The sequence below is a fragment of the Triturus cristatus genome, chromosome 7 (genome assembly GCF_964204655.1).
Source record: "Triturus cristatus chromosome 7, aTriCri1.1, whole genome shotgun sequence".
Lineage (NCBI taxonomy): Eukaryota > Metazoa > Chordata > Amphibia > Caudata > Salamandridae > Triturus > Triturus cristatus.
The window spans coordinates 631,947,713-631,967,038 of record NC_140590.1 but is presented as its reverse complement, the minus strand read 5'-3'; the positions used below and the strand labels follow the sequence as shown (position 1 = coordinate 631,967,038).

The following is a 19,326-nucleotide window of genomic DNA, read 5'->3' as shown; positions in this document are numbered from 1 at the left end:
ATGCCTGGCTACGCATTTCAGGCTTTAAGCCAGAAGTACAAAGTACCATACTCAGCCAACCATTTAACCAAGAACAGTTATTTGGGCCAGCAGTAGACACTGCACTCAAAAAAATGAAAAAAGACACCGAGACTGCTAAGTCCATGGGAGCATTGCAGTCTCCACAACCACGCGGCTCCTTTCGGCGCTCCTTCTACAGAGGAGCCTCCAAGAATATGGAAGCAGACACCTCCTCTACCTTCAAAACCTCTCAACAAACATCCCCCAGCAGAGGATATTTTAGAGGAGGATATAGAGGAAACAACACCAAGGGACGAGGTCGAGGCAATACCAACACCTCCCCCGCCACAAAACAGTGACTTTCCTCCACTCCCCCCAGACCATTCCACTCCAGTCGGGGGAAGACTCAAACAGTTCCTACCTGTCTGGAACTCTATCACAACAGACAAGTGGGTAAGACAAATTATCCAGTATGGTTACTGCCTTGAACTCACCACTACCCCCCCACACATACCACCCAAGCAGCGTTCCATGTCAGCAGACTATCTTACTCTCCTCAAACAAGAGGTTCTCTCATTGCTTCAAAAACACGCAATAGAACCAGTTCCCTTACAACATCAGGGTACAGGGGTATACTCACTGTACTTCCTAATCCCCAAAAAGGACGAGACTCTAAGACCAATACTCGACCTCAGACCCCTAAATCTGTATATAAACTCAGATCATTTCCATATGATCACTCTTCAACAAGTGCTCCCACTACTGCAACAAGGTGATTTCCTTGCCACACTAGATCTCAAGGACGCTTATTTTCACATTCCCATACATCCTGCTCACAGGAAGTACCTAAGGTTTATGGGGGACGGACAACACTATCAGTTTACAGTCCTGCCATTTGGGGTGACAACTGCGCCCAGAGTATTCACCAAATGTCTAGCAGTTGTAGCAGCGCAACTCAGAAGACAACAAATTCATGTCTTCCCGTATCTAGACGACTGGCTAATAAAAGCCAACTCATTCATCAAATGCGTTCTACACACTCACCAAACTATTAATCTCTTACACAGCTTGGGATTCACAATAAACTATCCCAAATCTCATCTCCAACCCTCCCACATACATCAATATCTGGGAGCCACCATAAATACCGCCAAAGCCCTAGCATATCCCAGCCCAGCCAGGATAGCCAATATACAAGCTCTGATCGCAAAATTTCAAACCCAACACTCTCTTCCAGCAAGAGTGTTCATGCAACTCATAGGCATGATGGTGTCATGCATCTTCATTGTGCCTTATGCAAGACTACAAATGCGTCCCTTGCAAGAGTGTCTAGCACGTCAGTGGAATCAGGCTCACGGACAACTAACAGATCTGGTGTTGGTGGACAGCTGCTCACATCGCTCTCTAAAATGGTGGAACACAATAAACCTGTCCAAAGGGCGGCCGTTCCTCGAGCCTCTTCCACAAATAGTGCTAACAACGGCCGCATCACTCACGGGATGGGGAGCCCATCTCCTAGGACACACCACTCAGGGCAAATGGACCACTCAACAGAAAGTGCTGCATATCAATTACCTGGAACTACTGGCAATATTCCTAGCTCTAAAATCATTCCAAATACATCTCCAGAACAAAACTGTCCTCATCCGTACGGACAACATGACAGCCATGTATTATATACAAAAACGAGGAGGCACACATTCTCTCCAGCTGTCCCAGCTCGCACAGAACATTTGGAGATGGGCCGTTCCCCAGAACATATACCTACTTGCAGAACACCTTCCAGGGGTTCACAATCAGATTGCCGACCTGTTAAGTCGTCAGACTCAACAGATCCACGAATGGGAATTACATCCACAAGTCCTACTCCCCTTTTTCCAACAATGGGGCCAACCAGACATAGATCTGTTCGCCACACACAAAAACGCAAAATGCCCAACCTTCGCCGCCAGGTTTCCCCACCCACAGCGGAAGGGCAATGCGATATGGATGAACTGGTCAGGCAGATTTGCGTACGCTTTTCCGCCTCTCCCACTCATTCCATTCGTGGTACGCAAGCTCCGGCAACAGTCTCTCAAACTGATCCTAGTAGCTCCCACATGGGCACGCGAGCCCTGGTTCACAACACTGCTGGAACTCTCTCTAGTTTCACACCAAAAACTGCGCCTCCTCCCGTCCTTATTAACCCAGAACCATGGAGAAATCAGACACCCAGATCCAGGACAACTGAATCTAGCGATCTGGCTCCTGAAGTGTTCGGTTACCTCAACCTACCACCAGACTACATGAATATTATAAAAGAGGCCAGACGACCTACCACTAGAGCCTGCTACGCTGCAAAATGGAAAAGATTTGCCATTTACTGCACTAACAATGATATACGCCCACTGGATTCATCCATCCAGAACATCATTTGCTACTTACTACACTTGCAAAGATGTAATTTAGCGTACTCATCCATACGTCTCCACCTAGCAGCATTAGCAGCCTACTTACAAAATCGACAACACTTGTCACTATTTAGAGTACCTGCGATTAAAGCCTTCATGGAAGGCCTTAAGAGAATTATTCCGCCCAGATTACCACCCTCTCCAGTGTGGAATCTAAATATTGTTCTTACAAGGCTCATGGGACCCCCATTTGAACCTATGCATAAATGCGAACTGCAGTTCCTCACATGGAAAGTGGCTTTCCTTATTGCTATCACATCCCTTAGAAGGGTAAGTGAAATCCAGGCTTTATCCATACAAGAACCATTCCTACAATTACACCGCAACAAAGTGGTTCTTAGAACAAATCCGAAATTCCTGCCAAAAGTCATATCTCCGTTCCATCTTAACCAATCAGTTGAGCTACCAGTATTCTTTTTAAATCCGGACTCTGTAGCTGAAAAAGCTCTTCATACCTTAGGCGTTAAAAGAGCCCTGCTTTACTACATTGACAGAACCAAATCATTCCGCAAAACCAAACAATTGTTTGTTGCTTTCTCTCCACCACATAAAGGCAACCCCATTTCCCAATCCGGGATAGCCAGGTGGATAGTTAATGGTATCCAAATATGCTACCACAAGGCTAAACGCACACTATCAGTTCCCCCTAGAGCGCATTCCACACGCAAAATAAAGGCTTCCATGGCATTCTTAGGAAACATTCCCTTAGAAGATATTTATAAGGCAGCCACATGGTCTACAACACACACCTTCACTAAACACTACTGTGTTGACGTGCAAGCAAAGCAACAAGCTTCTGTAGGTCAGGCTGTCCTTAAAACCTTATTCCAAACTGCTGCAACCGATACAGGTGACCACCACTAGGGGAGACACTGCTAAATAGTCTATCCTAAGTGTGTGATCTGCAGCTCATATGCCTCGAACCGAATATGCTACTTACCAGTATGCATCTGTTCTTGGCATGTAGAGCTGCAGAGCCACACACGCCCACCCACCTCCCCGGGACCTGTACCTGTTCCAGCATCGTCTTACTTAGACATTACACATGGACATCTCTCTCTTTTTACAAACTCCATCATTTCCCATCATGGCGAAAAACAATCTGAGGATGGAGTGGATGCCCATGCGCACTGTAGTCCAAGGGATGAGTCACCTATCTCGTGACCAAAGACTTCTTCCGAAGACAACAACCTGCAGGCATCCGAGCCCAACACCAGATGGCGATCTACTATCCTAAGTGTGTGGCTCTGCAGCTCTACATGCCAAGAACAGATGCATATTCCTTTTTAGGCTGCAAATCCCACAATTCAACAGGTAAAATTAAACAGTCAAGGGCAAGTAAAAAAAATAATTTCTAAAGAAAACAGGTGACAATTGATGCAATCACGTGCAGGTAAAAAACTTCACTTTTTAAACTGTAACAACCACAAGCAAAACAGGTGAAAATGATGCAATCATGGGTTTACTCTAATTTATAAGAGTCGAGCCTATGTGGCTCTGATTTAGAGTAGACTCATAACGCCCTCCTTCAGCTATAGCAATACAGTGCGGTGTGAGCACATTCCTGACATCTCAACAAAAGCTTCCTGTTACATTCTGGTAATTGCAGTCAATGATAGTTTCAGTAGGTCTCAAGTTACGAAGGGTTCAACATTTGTTGGTGCAGCCACAGCTGGAGACCTGTTTCTGATGGATTCTTCTAAACATATATTCCTCACCTTTAGGATATTCTCACATTTCAGACTTGATTCAGAAATTTCTTTCAGCCAAGCTCCTCGTGCTTCAGGAGGTGGTATCATATGGCTCTTGGGATCTTCATAGTGCCCCAGAAGTAAGGGATCTGAGCCATATAGATTTGCCACTGCTGTGTGCGGTTGTCCTTTCTTTTCTTTCTGTCCCGTTTGACAAAGATTTGGAGCTCTGCTCCTAACTTAGCCAGTTTTCGACTGCATGCACATTTTGTTCTAAGACACTGTGCCAAGAAAGATGTTTCCCCTGAAAATTACATGATTCAAACCATGCTGCAACTGCAGGATTCTGATGCCAATCACAGACCCACACGGCATGTTCCTATGATGCTTGGGTCATGGTCACAACTTGAAGTGGTGTGATCAGAGCACCCTCATCCATCTGAAGGTAATCAGGAAGCGGGGCTCAAAGCTTTACGTTGATGATCATAAGAAGATGTTGCTTTCAAAGCAAAGGTCCCAACCCTGCTCTAACTTGGGTGCCCATTCGCAAGACTAGTCCTGCACAAAGTTCATTCTCATTTGACATCTTCCAGTAAGTCAAAGTACAAAATACAGTATAGTGCAAGAAAGCCAAGCAGACTCATCCCCCATACTGCCACTCAAAGTTGGCATGAAAAGTGTAAAGGGCATCATTTGAAGGGTCTGGAGGCTTCTGATTCCGAGCTGGTCCCAGCGCATCTCTAATTCTCCTGGTAGTCATTGACCCCACAGTAGATAGCCTTCAAGGAGGCCATGCTATTTTTTCAGGCACTGCTGGCTCCTTCTGACGCACCTTCAGGCCCCAGAAAGCCACAGAGGCCGCCAAATGGACCTCTGCCTCCAGGCCTTCCCCCGTTGCTGATTGCCCCCTCAGATCCTTTCCTAGGCCCATACTGAAGCCGGTTCTGACCTCTAATTTAGCCCCAGGGTTCACACCAGTTTCTTCTGTGCTGGTGCCAGATCCATTGACTGTGCTGGTTTCGGACCCCAAGCCGATGTTGGCCCATGCCAGGCCTATGTAGTGCTATGAAATTAGAAGCACAGCCAGTGGTTATGCACCCATACATTAAGCCTCTACCTCTCCCTCTACATCAGTACTATCAGAAGATAGAAGCACTTTTTCCTTTGGACTCCGATGCGGCCCAGGGCATACCCAATGTCACACACAACACTGACGATGAAGAGAAGGCGTGCAGTCTGCTTCCCACTCCTTAAACTGATTAAGGGATGGATTTAGCCTTGCAAACTGCCAGTGAGCACTTCATCAGAGAGAGAAAAATGGACTAACCGCCTGGTCCAGCAATGGAAGAAAGTGCCTCTTTTGTTGTAGTAGTGTCAGGAACAGCAGTAGTACTGCTGAATTAGCAATTGCGTACTCTGGTAACCAAAGCCAATTTATTGACGGAGTCTTCAACACGGCCCAACATAATTTCTGCCACTTATACCATTTAACAAGACCCTGACAACTCTCATTGCTTCAGGATCTAAGTCATGTTTTGCCCCTCTGGTGACTTGCCGTGTGGCTGAATGGCATAGAGAAACCCTGGTGATCTAGGCTTTTTTACGAAACGCCCAACGGCAAGTGTGCAAAACTAAAGCTCCAGATGCTTTATATTCAAACTCCCCAGCTAAGGATTGGAACTGTATTAAGGCCTTTAAAAAGAAATGTCTTCTCCTCAGCTAGGCTGGCTTTATGCTCTTTGACTGTGGTATGCCTTCTGGCAGGGCTCACTTATGCCTCATGGGACATGGACATCAAGATATTTGCCGGACATTAAGGAGGACCTCAGGAATACACTGGCCCAATCAATCCAAAACGGACAGGACACAGGGATGTATGTGTTGCATGCAGGTCTCGATACCACCAACTGAATAGGCTGTGCCATTGGCATCCGTGAAGTGCTTAGAAAAGCACCTTTGGATGTGATCCGCTAGGTTTTCAAGTGATGTCTAAATGTCCTTTGATGGAACTAGACGGTTTGGAGAGCAGGCTGACTAGGCGCTCAAGTGGTTCAGAGATAGTTGCGCTACAGCTTGGTCCTTGGGTTGTTGTCACCAGCCAGACAACTTCACCTGTAGTATTGAAAGTTTAAGGGTTATTTGGCAGGACTAGCTTACCAATGGCACCTACCTTCTTAGCTGGTTCAGCAGCAAACACAGCCCTTTCTAGACGGAGGTTGCAGTGGCGCCCAAGGCAATTAACACCAGCAGGGACTGCTATCCTCCAACTACACCTCTCTTGCTGTTGCCGCGGCACCCTAGCTGACTTTTATTTATCCTCTCAGGCCCCCGACCCGTTGGTAAAAGGCAGGATACAGTATTTCCTCCCTGGCTGTAGATCTATCATAGAGATCCTCACCTACTAGTTTCTATCAGTGATATATATGTCATCCACCGAAGTACTGGTAGCGGATCGTATTATCATCCGGTCTACTGCTTGGGCATCCGGTCTACTGCTTGGGCATTGGGTAGTCCAGATTGCCTCCACCAGTATGGGGGGGATCTGCTAGAGTAGTTAAAATGACATCCTATCCCACAAGAAGTGATGCTTTTTATGAAACAGGTATGGGGTAAGATTGGAAAAAATCAACTGGATGTACTCTGTATAGGTTATCAATTTTTCACATCTCACAACGCTGCCTACGTGTTTGACGATTGGCTGGCAAAAAAAATTCTTCCAGCTCAGACGAAGAAACACTACCACGTTTGCATTGAGATCCTTTAATCCTTAGGTCTCCAGGTCAATGTTGAAAAATCAATCCAGATTCCAATTCCGACTTCACTACCTAGGTGTGACATTGGACACAAAAATCGCAAAAGTGTGTCTTTCGGAGGAGAAACTATCTGCCATCACTCTGAAGTGTGCCAACCTCCTTCACTCGCTGCACCCTTCAACCGGACAGATTGGGTCGCTCCTGAGATCAATGGCATCATATAGTTTCCTTGTTCCCCATGCCAGACTACACATGAGACCTCTACAACAGAATCTGGAGGATCTGTGGAATCAATTCACAGACCATTGGGACAATAAGCTCACCCTGTTGCAAGCTGCAAAAACGTTTGCTACCATGGTGGTCTCACCGACAAAATATTTTGATCTGTGTCCCGTTTCACCAGGAAACATTGACTCAAATGCTCAGAATAGATGCCTCTCTCCAGGGCCGGGGTGCACACATGGGTGTCCTACAGACACCGGGCCTGTGGTCAGCCAAGGAGCAACTATACCAAATCACCATGCTGGAGTTGCGGACTGTCCAAGTCGTCGAGTCCCTTTATCTATCCTTTCAAACCAGCGTGCTCCTGGTCCAAATGGACAACACATCCACGATGCATTACCTAAACAATCAAGAGGACACTCACTCCTGCCCCCTATCCCTCAAAGCGCAGGCCATCTGGAACTGGCTCATAGTAAAGAAGTCGACAGTCTCATCGATTCACCTGCCAGGAGTCCAGAACACACAAGCAGACTCTCTCAGCCGAAACCTTGCCAAAACACACAACTCGATTCTGCATGATCACGTCGTCCAAGACATATTTTGAGAAATGGGGGCAACCGCAAATAGGCCGGTTTGCAGACTGAAGCGACAAAAAATGCCCAGACTTGGTATTCAGGTTCTACCAACCAGGAACAAAGGGAAATGTCCTTTTGATAAAGTGATTTGGGACCTTTCTATATGCATTTCCCCCCATTCCCCTGATCCAGACTGTCCTCAACAAACTGTACTGAGCCAGGACCAGAATGATCCTAATAGCTCCAGAATGGGCTCGCCAGTGGTGGTACCTGGATCTCCTCCACCTGTCCGAAAGACCACTCAGGAGACTGCTATGCAGACCGCTCCCCTCAAGCTATGGGAAGATTTTCCACCCCAACTTTCCCTTGCTGAGCTTGACAGCTCGGCTTTTGAATTCCTGCAGTATGGACGCTCGGGCCTTTGGCAGGAGTGCTTGGACATTCTTAGAGAGTCCAAACGGCCATCTACCAGACCCTTATGCTTTCAAGTGGAAGAGATTTTACATGTGGAATGTTAAAAATGAACTCCATCCAATTCTGAGGCAGGAAGATGTTCTATTAGCTTATCTTCTACATTCAGCAGAATCTGGTCTTCAATTCTCATCTATTAAGGTACATCTCGCAGCCATTACGCTTTACAGAAAGTCCCCTACACAGAGGTAATTCTTCCAAATTCCTGTAACGAAGGATTTCTTAAAGGGATTGAAGGTGTTCCCACCTGTACGTTCTCCCTCTCTTTGGGAACTGAATGTGGGTCTTTCAAAACTCATGGGTCCTTCTTTTTGAACCGATAAATAAGGCATCTTTACAACACCTTACCTGGAAAACTGTTTTTCTGGTAGCTATTACTTTGGCACGCAGAGTCAGCGAGATTCAAGACCTCTGTGCCAAATAGCTTTACAGGTTCCATGCTAACAGGGTGGTGATAAGAGCTCATCTGAGTTCTCTCCCCAAGCTAGTGTCTGGTTTCCACACCAACCAGATTATTTCACTCCCTAAGATCTTTCTAAATCCTTCTACACCAGCGAAATGAGTGTTACACTTTTTAGATCTTAAGAGAGTTTTGACATTTTATTTAGACAAACTATCAGACAATCTGTGGTTTATTATTATCTTATGAGGACAGGCATCACCTCCTTTAAGCAGTCCATTTCCAAATGGATAGTTTCTTGTATCCTGTTCACCTACCAGTTAGCCAAAAAACAATTACCTGCCAGATGCAAAGCCCAATCTGTAAGGGGCAAGGCCGCAACAGCAGCTTTACTAAGGACTGTTCCCATCTCCGAAATCTTTAAAGCGGTTACTTGGAGATCAGTGCACCCAAGTAGGATAGGCCTCCTTAAGGAATCTGTTTCAATGATCACTGCTTTTGCTTGTTCTTGACCCGTCCACAGGAGAGTGGGATGGGCTTGCTAATCTATTCAGTGCTTATAACTATTGATGAAGATCCCCTGGAAGAGCAGGATAAGTTACTTACCTGTAATCCTAGTTTTCTTCCAGGGAATTCTCATCAAAGTCATAAGAAACCCACCCACCTTCCCAGACAAATTCAGCAGTTCATACATGTTTGTGTTCTGTTCTTCATATCACCGTAAAAAGCACTGACCTAACTGCCACCTTTGGAGCATGATGGGATACAGGAGGTCCTGGAGATCTTAAAGGCCCTGTGCCAGTATTCACTTTTAATGCAGTCTGTTGGCTAACCATACCTTTGCATTTCCTTGCAGTTTTGACTTCAAAAAGGCTTTTTTTTTTTTACCTAATACTCTCTGATTTTCGGAAATGCTTGAATCTGTTAAGAGGTTTATTAAAGGAAAATTCAATCTACATAGGGCATTTTTAGCCCTTAACATAGGCAGCATAGATACGTGCATATGTGTCTGTGTTTGTGTGTGTGTGTGTGTATACATATATCAGAAAGAGACAGGTTAGTGATAGACTCCTTACCTTAGAATATCCCCAGGCGTCAGTCTGGATCCGGAAAGTTTTCTTCAGCAGTACCCTTGCGCATCGGTAGGTGTCGTCGGTAGGCTCCGCGTACGTCGTTGGCGTCGTAGCCGCAGAGATGATGTCGTCGGAGCTACTTAGACGCGCCCACTCGCGCTGACGTTAGTTCTTTCTTTTTCTGCGCCAGCAAGCGCAGATCCGTGAGAGCGGTACTCATAGTTAATCTTTTAACTTGGTTTTTGAGACTTGTTTCTCTTGTTTTGTCGAGTACCCGACTCCTGGTGCAGTAGGGATGCCCGGGTTTAAGTCCTGTAGGGACTGCCATCGGACCATGGCGGTGGCGGACCCGCATAACGTGTCTCTTCTGCTTGGGGCACACCCATGACACCGAGGCGGGCCCCGATTGTTGGGCCATGGTGCCGAAAGCTTTGCGGGAGCGTTCCCGAAAGTTGTTGGAGGCCCGGCAATCGGCTCCGCACTGCTCAAGGTCCCGCTCCCATGGGAGGTCGAGGGACAGGTCGCGGGCCCGACACCATCGTTCGTCGCAATCGGGGACAGGTAAGTCAAGGCGCCATAAGAAGTCAAAGAAGCGATGTCGCTCTTCGTCTACCCCTCACTGGTTGCGGGACGCGGTGGAGGGGGTGGGTGGTCACTCCCCCGCAGCTCCTGTGGAGCCTCCGTTGTTGCCTGCGGCCTACCTGCCTTTCCTGGGCCCGCACGCGACTTCGGAAGAAATACAGGTATTCGCAGGATTCGCCATCACCTCCCCCACTGGCGCACCATCACTTCGGACAGGTGGGTTCTGCAGATAGTCCGACAGGGCTACTCCCTCCTCTTCGAAACTACCCCTCTAGCCATGCCGCCTCAGTACCACCGTATGTCGGGGGATCACTTGGCACTTCTCCAGCAGAAAGTTGTGGCCCTCTTGGCCAAGGGAGCCATTGAGTGCGTTCCGACACCAGAAGTAGGTCGTGGTTGTTATTCTCACTACTTCTTGATTTCAAAGAAGCACAAGGGCCTGCGTCCTATCGTAAACCTCCGGAACGTCAATCAAAGTTCAAGATGCTCACGCTTGCTCAGGTCTTGTCTGCCCTAGACCCACAAGAATGGATGGCAGCGTTGGACTTGCAGGATGCTTATTTTCATATCCCCATCCTGCCGGTCCACCAGCGTTACCTGCGGTTCACGGTAGGCCACGGGCATTTTCAGTTAACCGTGCTCCCTTTCAGCCTTACCAGCGCCCCTCGGATGTTCACGAAAGTGATGGCGGTGGTCGCAGCTCATCTTCGCAGATCAGGGGTTTCAGTCTTCTCCTATCTCGACGACTTGCTGTTGAAGGCGGGCTCCTCCCAGGCAGTCATCGCCCACCTCCAGGCTATGGCCGACCTCCTGCATTCGCTGGGGTTTGCCATCAACATGCCGAAGTCGCACCTGATTCCCTCTCAGAAGCTCCTCTTCATCGGAGCGGTTCTGGATACGGCGCAATTTCGGGTTTATCCTCCCGAACAGCGAGTCCGGGACATACGGGCTATGATTCCGATCTTTCAGCCCTGGTCCTGGGTTTTGGTCAGGAAGACCCTGAGACTGCTAGGCCTCATGACCTCCTGCATCCTGCTGATCAATAATGCCAGGTGGCATATGCGGGCTCTGCAGTGGGACCTGAAGTTCCAATGGTCGCAGCATCGGGGAAACCTGTCCGACTACGTCCAGATCTCGGAGGGCACTGCATAGGACTTGCAGTGGTGGCTCACGGACCAGCGTTGGGTCAGCGGCAGATCCCTCTCCCTCCCCCAACCGGAGCACACGGTGGTGACGGATGCGTCCCTCCTGGGATGGGGCGGCCACATGGGAGAGGCGGAGATCAGAGTAGTGCAGGTGTTAACGGACAACACCACCACCATGTGGTACTGCAACAAGCAAGGTGGGATGGGGTTGTGGACCTTATGTCAGGAGGCTCCGCGTCTCATGACAAGGCATTTCCTTGGTGGTTCAAAACTTGGCAGGTTCTCTGAACGCCAGGGCGGACAAACTCCGCTGCAGGTGCATGTTGGATCACGAATAGCGTCTTCACTCGGACGTGGCACAAGGTCTCTTTCAGCAGTGGGGAGAACCTTGGTTAGATCCATTTGCCACCGGAGAGAACGCACAATCACAGCAGTTCTGCACGTTGGAGTTTCCAAGGCGGCACTCGCTCGGAGACGCTTTTCGTCGCGAGTGGAGTTGCGTTCTGTTGTACGCCTTTCCGCCTATACCAGTTCTTCCCAGAGTGCTGAAGAAGATCAGACGCGACCGGGCCCAAGTCATTCTTGTGGCACCGGACTGGGCTCAAAGAGTTTGGTATCCCGAGCCACTCAGTATGAGCGTGGATCCCCCAATCCGACTGCCTCTATGGGAGGATCTCCTGTCGCAGCACCAGGGGACGGTCCTCCACCCGAACCTGTCCAGCCTCCACCTCCTTGCGTGGAGATTGAGCGGCGACAGTTGATTCCATTTGACTTGCCTCCTGAAGTCTGTAATGTGATTCTGGCAGCCAGGCGTCCCTCGAATTAAACTGTATACGCCTGCCACTGGAACAAATTTGTGGCATGGTGCACAGCGAAAGCTGTAGATCCCCTTTCTGCCCCTCTTTCTGAGGTCCTATTGTCTCTTTGGCCCAGCAGGGCTCTGCTCTGGGCACTATCAAGGGCTGATTTTCTGTTCTTTCAGCCTTTCTCAGGCTGCCTGATCAGCCCTCTCTTTTCAAGTCCCCTGTTGTCAATAGATTTCTCAAAGGCATTGCTCACCTTTTCCCTCCTATTCCTTTTGTGATGCCTAAGTGGGACTTGAACCTGGTTCTCACATACTTAATGTGCGCTCCCTTTGAGCCTCTTCATAACTGTCTTTTGAGGTTACAGACTTTAAAAACTTCCTGGTGGCCATCCCCTCCGCCAGGCATGTGAGTGAGCTTCAGGCTATTTCATGTAAACCTCCTTTCCTGGCGATTCCTCCGGACAAGGTTGTGCTTCGACCACGTCCCTCCTTTCTACCGAAAGTAGTCCTTGCCTTTCATCTCGGGCAAACTGTTACTTTGCCCTCTTTCTTTCCGCCTCCGCATCCTTCAAGAGAGGAAGAGAGGTTCCACCGTCTGGACCCAAAATGTGCGCTTTCATTCTATCTCAACCGCACACAGCAGTTTTGGGTGGACGACCAGCTCTTTGTTGACTACGTGGGTGCCAAGAAAGGCCGGGCTGTGCACAAGCAGACTATCTTCCGATGGGTTGTCTTGTGCATTAAAGCCTGTTACTCTCTGGCTAAAAAGGAACCTTCGGTTGGGCTGTGTGCCCATTCTACCAGGGCGACAGCAGCTACTACAGCATTAGGACACGGTGTCCCCCTGCAAGATATCTGTCAGGCAGCTACGTGGGCCTCGCTGCATACTTTTACTAAGCTCTATTGCCTTGACAGTCAAGTCCGGAGAGACGGCTTCTTTGGCCGGTCGGTTCTCCGTGACTTTCCGGTGTGATTTCATTTCGCAGACCCTCCTCCGGGGTTGGTATTGCTTGGGTATGTATTCTAAGGGAAGGAATCTATCACTAACGTGTCTCTTTCAGATGCACAAGATACTTACTTGTGTAACGATATATCTGTAATAACATTAGTTGGTGATAGATTCCTTACCGCCCGCCCAGCCTCCCCGATCTGCGAACTGTTCTCTAGGGTTCAGGTCATCCCTTTCCGGGCCCTAGTTCTATTGCACCAGTAGTCTGTCTCTGGCAGGGCTCTGCGTTCCTGGCGCAGATTAGTCATGTACAGAACTGACGTCCATGCGAGTGGACGCGTCTAAGTAGCTCAGACGATGTCATCTCGGCGGCTACGACGCCAGCGACGTACGCAGAGCTGCACGACGACGCCTACCGATGTGCAAGGGTACTGCTGACAAAAACTTTCCGGATCCAGTCTGACGCCTGGGGATATTCTGAGGTAAGGAATCTGTCACTAAATGTCTCTTACAGATATATTGTTACATAAGTAAGTAGCTTGTGCATATATATTTATATATGTAGTCTATTAAAGTACTACATACATGTTTTATTTATATAATAAATATTTAATATGTGCTCTTGGGTACCCGCACGTAGGCAGTAGTATTCAGTACTTATGACTTTGATGTGGATTCCCCTGGAAGAGAACTAGGATTACAGGTAAGAAACTTATCCTTCTAGTACTTCAGTTAGCTGCCTCAGAGAAAGCTCACCACAGTCAGTCACATACCATCTTCAGACAATGGCCAGGCTCTTGAGTTCTCTGGGATTTTCCGTCAACAGGCCAATGTCACACATGAGCCCTACAATGATGTTTCTCGTCATAGGTGCTTTCCTAGAAACTGTAGCATTCAAGTCCTTTCCACAGCCACAAATACATGACTTTCAGCATATGGTCTGGGTGCTTCTGTCGCAATCCTGAGTCTCGGTGAGGATTGTTCTAAGCTTTCCTGGCCACATGCCTTTGTGCATTCTCCTCATCCTGTAGGCCAGGTGGCACATGCAGACTCTGCAGTGGAACCTGAGGTTTCATTGGACCCAGCTCCAGAGTTCTTTTCAGTAACTAACAAGTTAGGAAGAGTTCACCCACAGTTGGTGCAGTCAATGCTGGTATTTCTATGCACTCCTGGGCACGTGTATCTGGGTCGTTGCCAGTCTTCAACCTTTCCCAGCAGTGGAGGGATTCATCATGAATGCCCTGAATGCTGTGAGGAATCATGATGGAGCAGTATATATAGTCTGCCACCTTGTTGGATTTTGTTGTTGGATTTTATACTGCCATGCAGATGTGATGGCTGCTTTCCATGGAAAACTGCATAACAATGAGGAGCCCCTCCAAACATTTAAGGATTCCGGTTATGTGATAACTGACAGTATACCCCTCTTTGCAGTACATTCTAGGTGACCAAATAGATTTCCAAGAACTTTTCCCTTTCCCCCGCTCACAGTGGAATTTCCACAATGGATTACTCCCAGCAGGTTACTCCTCCCATGATAGCCATTTTGGGGACGAGCGATAGGCAGGTATTGCTATCATCATGGCAGCATTCTTACAGTGCAGCAGATTTTATTCTGCCTAATCTATATATGTGTGCCTCTACCACGCTGAACACTATGAATTGAGCCATATGGTCTCTAGAAAATATCAAGCTGCTTGGACAAGCCACGAGAAGCAAATCCTACCTACAATTGGAAATTCCGAAAGTGAGAAAATAGGCTTTTATTGGGCAGATGATCGTGGTTTAGTTTTGGCTCATGTACATACTGCCGGGGCCCACAATGACACTGAAATACAAACTTGTGGGGATGCGCCTTGAAGACACAAGATGGGATCCACTAATATATTTAACCAGGGACATGTTGAGCTTTGGGGGTGGTTCAGTAACTGTTGTTCGGAGATATTCGCCATTTCATATCTCGTCCTTTAAGTAACAACCATCAAGACTATAACACTCACTGGTCCCGTTCATTATAACCACCCCTCTCAGCGGCAGAGTGCCCCCACACAGAATTCTTTCCTTCCCTGCTCATCCCTTTATGATTGTTTTCACTCTTGGTTGTAATTCAGCTTGAGCTCTTCTGCCTCGTTGGCCAGATTTGTGCTCCACAAAGACACAAGTGAATGAATTTATGAATGTCGTTGTCAGAATCATTTTCAAGTTCAAACTCAAAGTAAAAACATCCAGCTATGCTAATTGCAATGATTCTATAAGTGGTGTTCTGCATCTGTGTTTTCACTTAGAGTATGAGTAACTTTCATTGAACTTTCTTTCCTAGTGAGAATGATATCACTGGTGTTTTGGATCATACCTTCTGTGTGGAACACAATGCTTATGGTGAACTCATTCAGCACGAACTCAAACCCAATGGCAAAAGTATTCCTGTTACAGAAGAGAGCAAAAAGGAATATGTCCGGTAAGAAACATGTTTTCATTAAATATATGTTGGAAGTACAAGTCTAGCACGTTAAAGATATTTTGATCTATTGCTGAACAATGTTTACATCTAACCCACCAGTTACATATTCATGGAGTTTGGGTTTCCAATTTGTGTAGCATGGAGTTTGGTCATAAGATCCACTGTTGCAGCTCTTTTAGGCATTTGCGCTACAACATGGAGTTGTAGTTGCAAAACAAAAATATATTTTAAAATGTATTAAAGTCCTTCATGTGAATGTCACATTGTTATAAATCTGAGAACGAGGATTTAAGACTGTTTTTGAAATTTGACTTCAACTTTTTGGTTGAGTTATTTAGCCATGTTTCAGAACTGTGTTTAAGTCGGTCTTGACTGATTGTAGTAGATCTAGGGAATCATGTATATAAAAACGTCAGAGGTGTGTGCGCGATTGGCTCAGAAGAGGGTGTTAGAATAAAAAGGTAGTACTTTGAAGCATCAAAAATTTCATTTGCCCCCAGCTGAGCAGGAGTACCAGTGAATCAAACCTCAGCTGAAGTAAAGGAATTGATACGGAAACTCTCTAGAAAGTATTAATAGTATATAAAAGTAATTTGTGAAACTGTTACCGTTTATTCATGCTCTCTTCGATATATGCTTCTTGGATCATTCATGATCACAGTATAGCCAGTGTTTTCTTCCAGGGGATCCTCATCAATAATAATCAGAAGCACTGAATTGTTCCCACCCACGCACGGGATCCGGGTGCACTTAGCCAAATATATACAACAAAAATGTACTTCTGTGCAAAGATTTTCAGTAGAAACGTCCACTTAAGTAGAAAAAAACTATTGTTTTTACAGCCTTTGAAAGGCTAAACATTGCAATATTTACTTTTTTTCATTTAATAAAAGACTTCCAATTACCATAAACAGTCATCATATTAATAGTGATCATAAAACCTCTTTCACTAACCATTTTGAAAGGAAAAAAGAAAGGATATTGCTAGCAGGTAGGCTACCCCAAGCAATGATAAAAAAGAAACCTGTTGTGCCTTCGGTGTCCCATCATGCCTTAGAGGTTGCAGTCCGGTCACCTGAAATCCATCTCACCCATAGTCCTTTGGGACTAAGTGTGCTTGTCATTTATTTTCTGCCAGGAATCTTTCTAATTTCCAGTCAGAAAACCTTCACTATATATGAAGTGCCATACCTCTGGGAAGAAGGAAGCCCAGACAGGCCTCTCTCATATCTGTCTACCAAAAGATGCCCAGGCATGCCCTAATGGATAGGTAGAAATGTAGGCTGCGTGGCCTACGGGAAGGGAGGTGGGGGGGGGCACCAAAAGGCGACGTCCGGGCACTCCAAGGGATATAAGAGACAGTGCTTGCTACCTTGCTTCCTCTACATACTCTAAGCATACCCTGAAGGGTAGAGCTAAAGACGGGCGTAAGCAGGAGAAAAGATTACATTCCCATTCGTCATCAAGGCCATGGACGTTGAGAACTAGTACAGATCCAACTTCTCACCATTGAGGCATGGGTCTACTTTGACATTGATGCGCTCAGTTTTGACGCTGATACCTCTTTCAATGTCAATACCTCCTTCAACACCTGCCGTGAAGACCCCCTTTGAGACCAAGACCACCCACAAGTGGAAAACCTTCTCCATCAATGTCAAGATACAGATAACCTTCTTCACTTTCTGGTTCATTGGCTTTGTGGCCAAATATTTCCATGGAGTTGTTTTGTCTTCTCAAGAAGAGACAGATGCTGAAGTCATCTTACAATGAGTACTCGATTTTTGGGTAATTGGTGGCCTTTTATTATATGAAAAATAAATGAATGAATTGGGATACTGTTAGCTGTAGCATATGTTGCCAAGAAGATAAAGGAATAAAATGCCCACTATCTAAATCTACTTAAATGTTTTACATTGTTTGAACATATGTCACTACTAGATCATCCTTGATGCTAAATGACCTCCTAGTTGTTAAATTTGAAAAAACATATTAGTTTAAATGATTGTAATGTACTTTCATGAATAAGAATTGTTAATTATTTGAAGGTTAAACAAGAATGTAATATTTACTTGTAGTATTCATTAAATGGATTTATCAGTTGATTTTCAGATGTAGATATATATAAATTATTTGAAAAATATAAAGATCTATAAACTGTTGATTATAATGCTACTCATCCTGAATGATACCTTTTTCACGTCTATCCATAAATGTGATTCCACATAAATTGATTTTTCAGAATTAGACAAAGCTATATCGTTGGGAAAAAGTTTACACACTTTGCGTTCTCTAAAATAGGGTAAAGCACCTGGTCCTGGGGGCCTTTCTATTGATTTTATTATCTCACTTTCGTTTCTTTTTTAACCCTAAATTATTACAACTATTTAGCTCATTCCTATGTAACTCAAACTATCGTGACCTTTCTTGAAGCACTCATCACTGTAATCCCTAAACTAGATATAGAGAATCAGCACTGCAAAATCATACTCCAGTATCTTTAATAGTAAATGTAAAATTTATGTAAATATTCATGCTTAAAATTTAGTATCTATTGCTTCTCTCCTTGTTAAAGCTGATCAATGTATGGTTATTAAGGGCTGATTGGCAGCTGATACTACCAGGCTATTTTCTAATCTCTTTAGCTTGTAAGATGAAGTATTCTCTAGTCGATGTTTAACTTGATGCAGAAAAGGCTTTCGATTGTATACGTTGGAAGTATATGTTTAAAACTTCATTGGTTTGGTTTTGGTGACAAATGTATTATCTTTAATGCAATTGTATATACTAAGGCAAGAGCATGTTTTATTTGCTAATTCATATTCTTATGCAAATTTTTGTTTAGATTATGACACTAGACAATGATGTTCTCTTTCCCCTTTATTATTTCTTTTAGGTCTCGGACCACTTTTAGAAAGTTTAAGATGTACATAAAAGGATTCAAATATGATTAATTGTAAATTAAATTATCAGTTTATACTGATGGTGTTATTTTATATGCGTTATCCCCTGACTTCATTAAAATATTTCTTAGGTGAATTGGTAGTTTCTCAATATCATTTAAACTCCATTGAAATCTGACCTTTACGTAACTACTGCTTCCAATATATGTTCTTAGGTACTTCTATTATGTGGTCTCCTGAAAAAATGAAATACTAAGTTATTTAATTTTCATCCAATATTAATAATTGTAGTAATTATAATATTTTTTAAAGTATAACGTAATGTGTTTATTCTATCGTGTGTGGACGATTAGATAAATTTAAAATTATTTTTCCTAATATGCTTTACTTATTATGCACGATTCCTTTTACAATATCTGTAAACTTATTAAAGAAAATTGATTCCTTATGCCTTCATTTTGTATGGGGAAAAAGCCCCCAAGAATTGCATTTCCTATCCTTAAAAATGCTAAATCTAATTGTGGTGTTAGATTTCCATATTTTAAAACATATCACATTTATTTTATTCTGACACAAGTTTGTGCATTACTCTATAATTACATTATGACTTCTCTTCTAACTTGGGTCACTCTAGAGTGATCGTTTGTCTGGCTTTTCTCTAACAAGAAAAAATACATGTGTCAAATTTGGCCTAGCATTAATTGATTTCCCATTCTAGCAACATGTAAAAGTATTACTAAAGGGCTCTAATTTTCAAAATCCTCTTCACAACCGATGTTTCACACTTCTTAATCTTGTATAACAAATATTTAAAAAATGGAAAATAGATCTTTGTGTTGGAAAAAATCA

At 45.1% G+C, this 19,326-nt stretch overlaps 1 protein-coding gene across 1 annotated transcript in view; it reads left to right on the top strand.

Annotated features, from left to right (window-relative positions):
- Positions 1-19,326, top strand: part of SMURF2 (SMAD specific E3 ubiquitin protein ligase 2) — a 1,110,500-nt gene that overhangs the window by 957,404 nt on the left and 133,770 nt on the right. Inside the window, exon 15 of the mRNA XM_085617253.1 lies at positions 15,437-15,574. Coding sequence (XP_085473379.1) covers positions 15,437-15,574 — 138 coding nt within the window. The remainder of the gene's footprint in view (positions 1-15,436; positions 15,575-19,326) is intronic.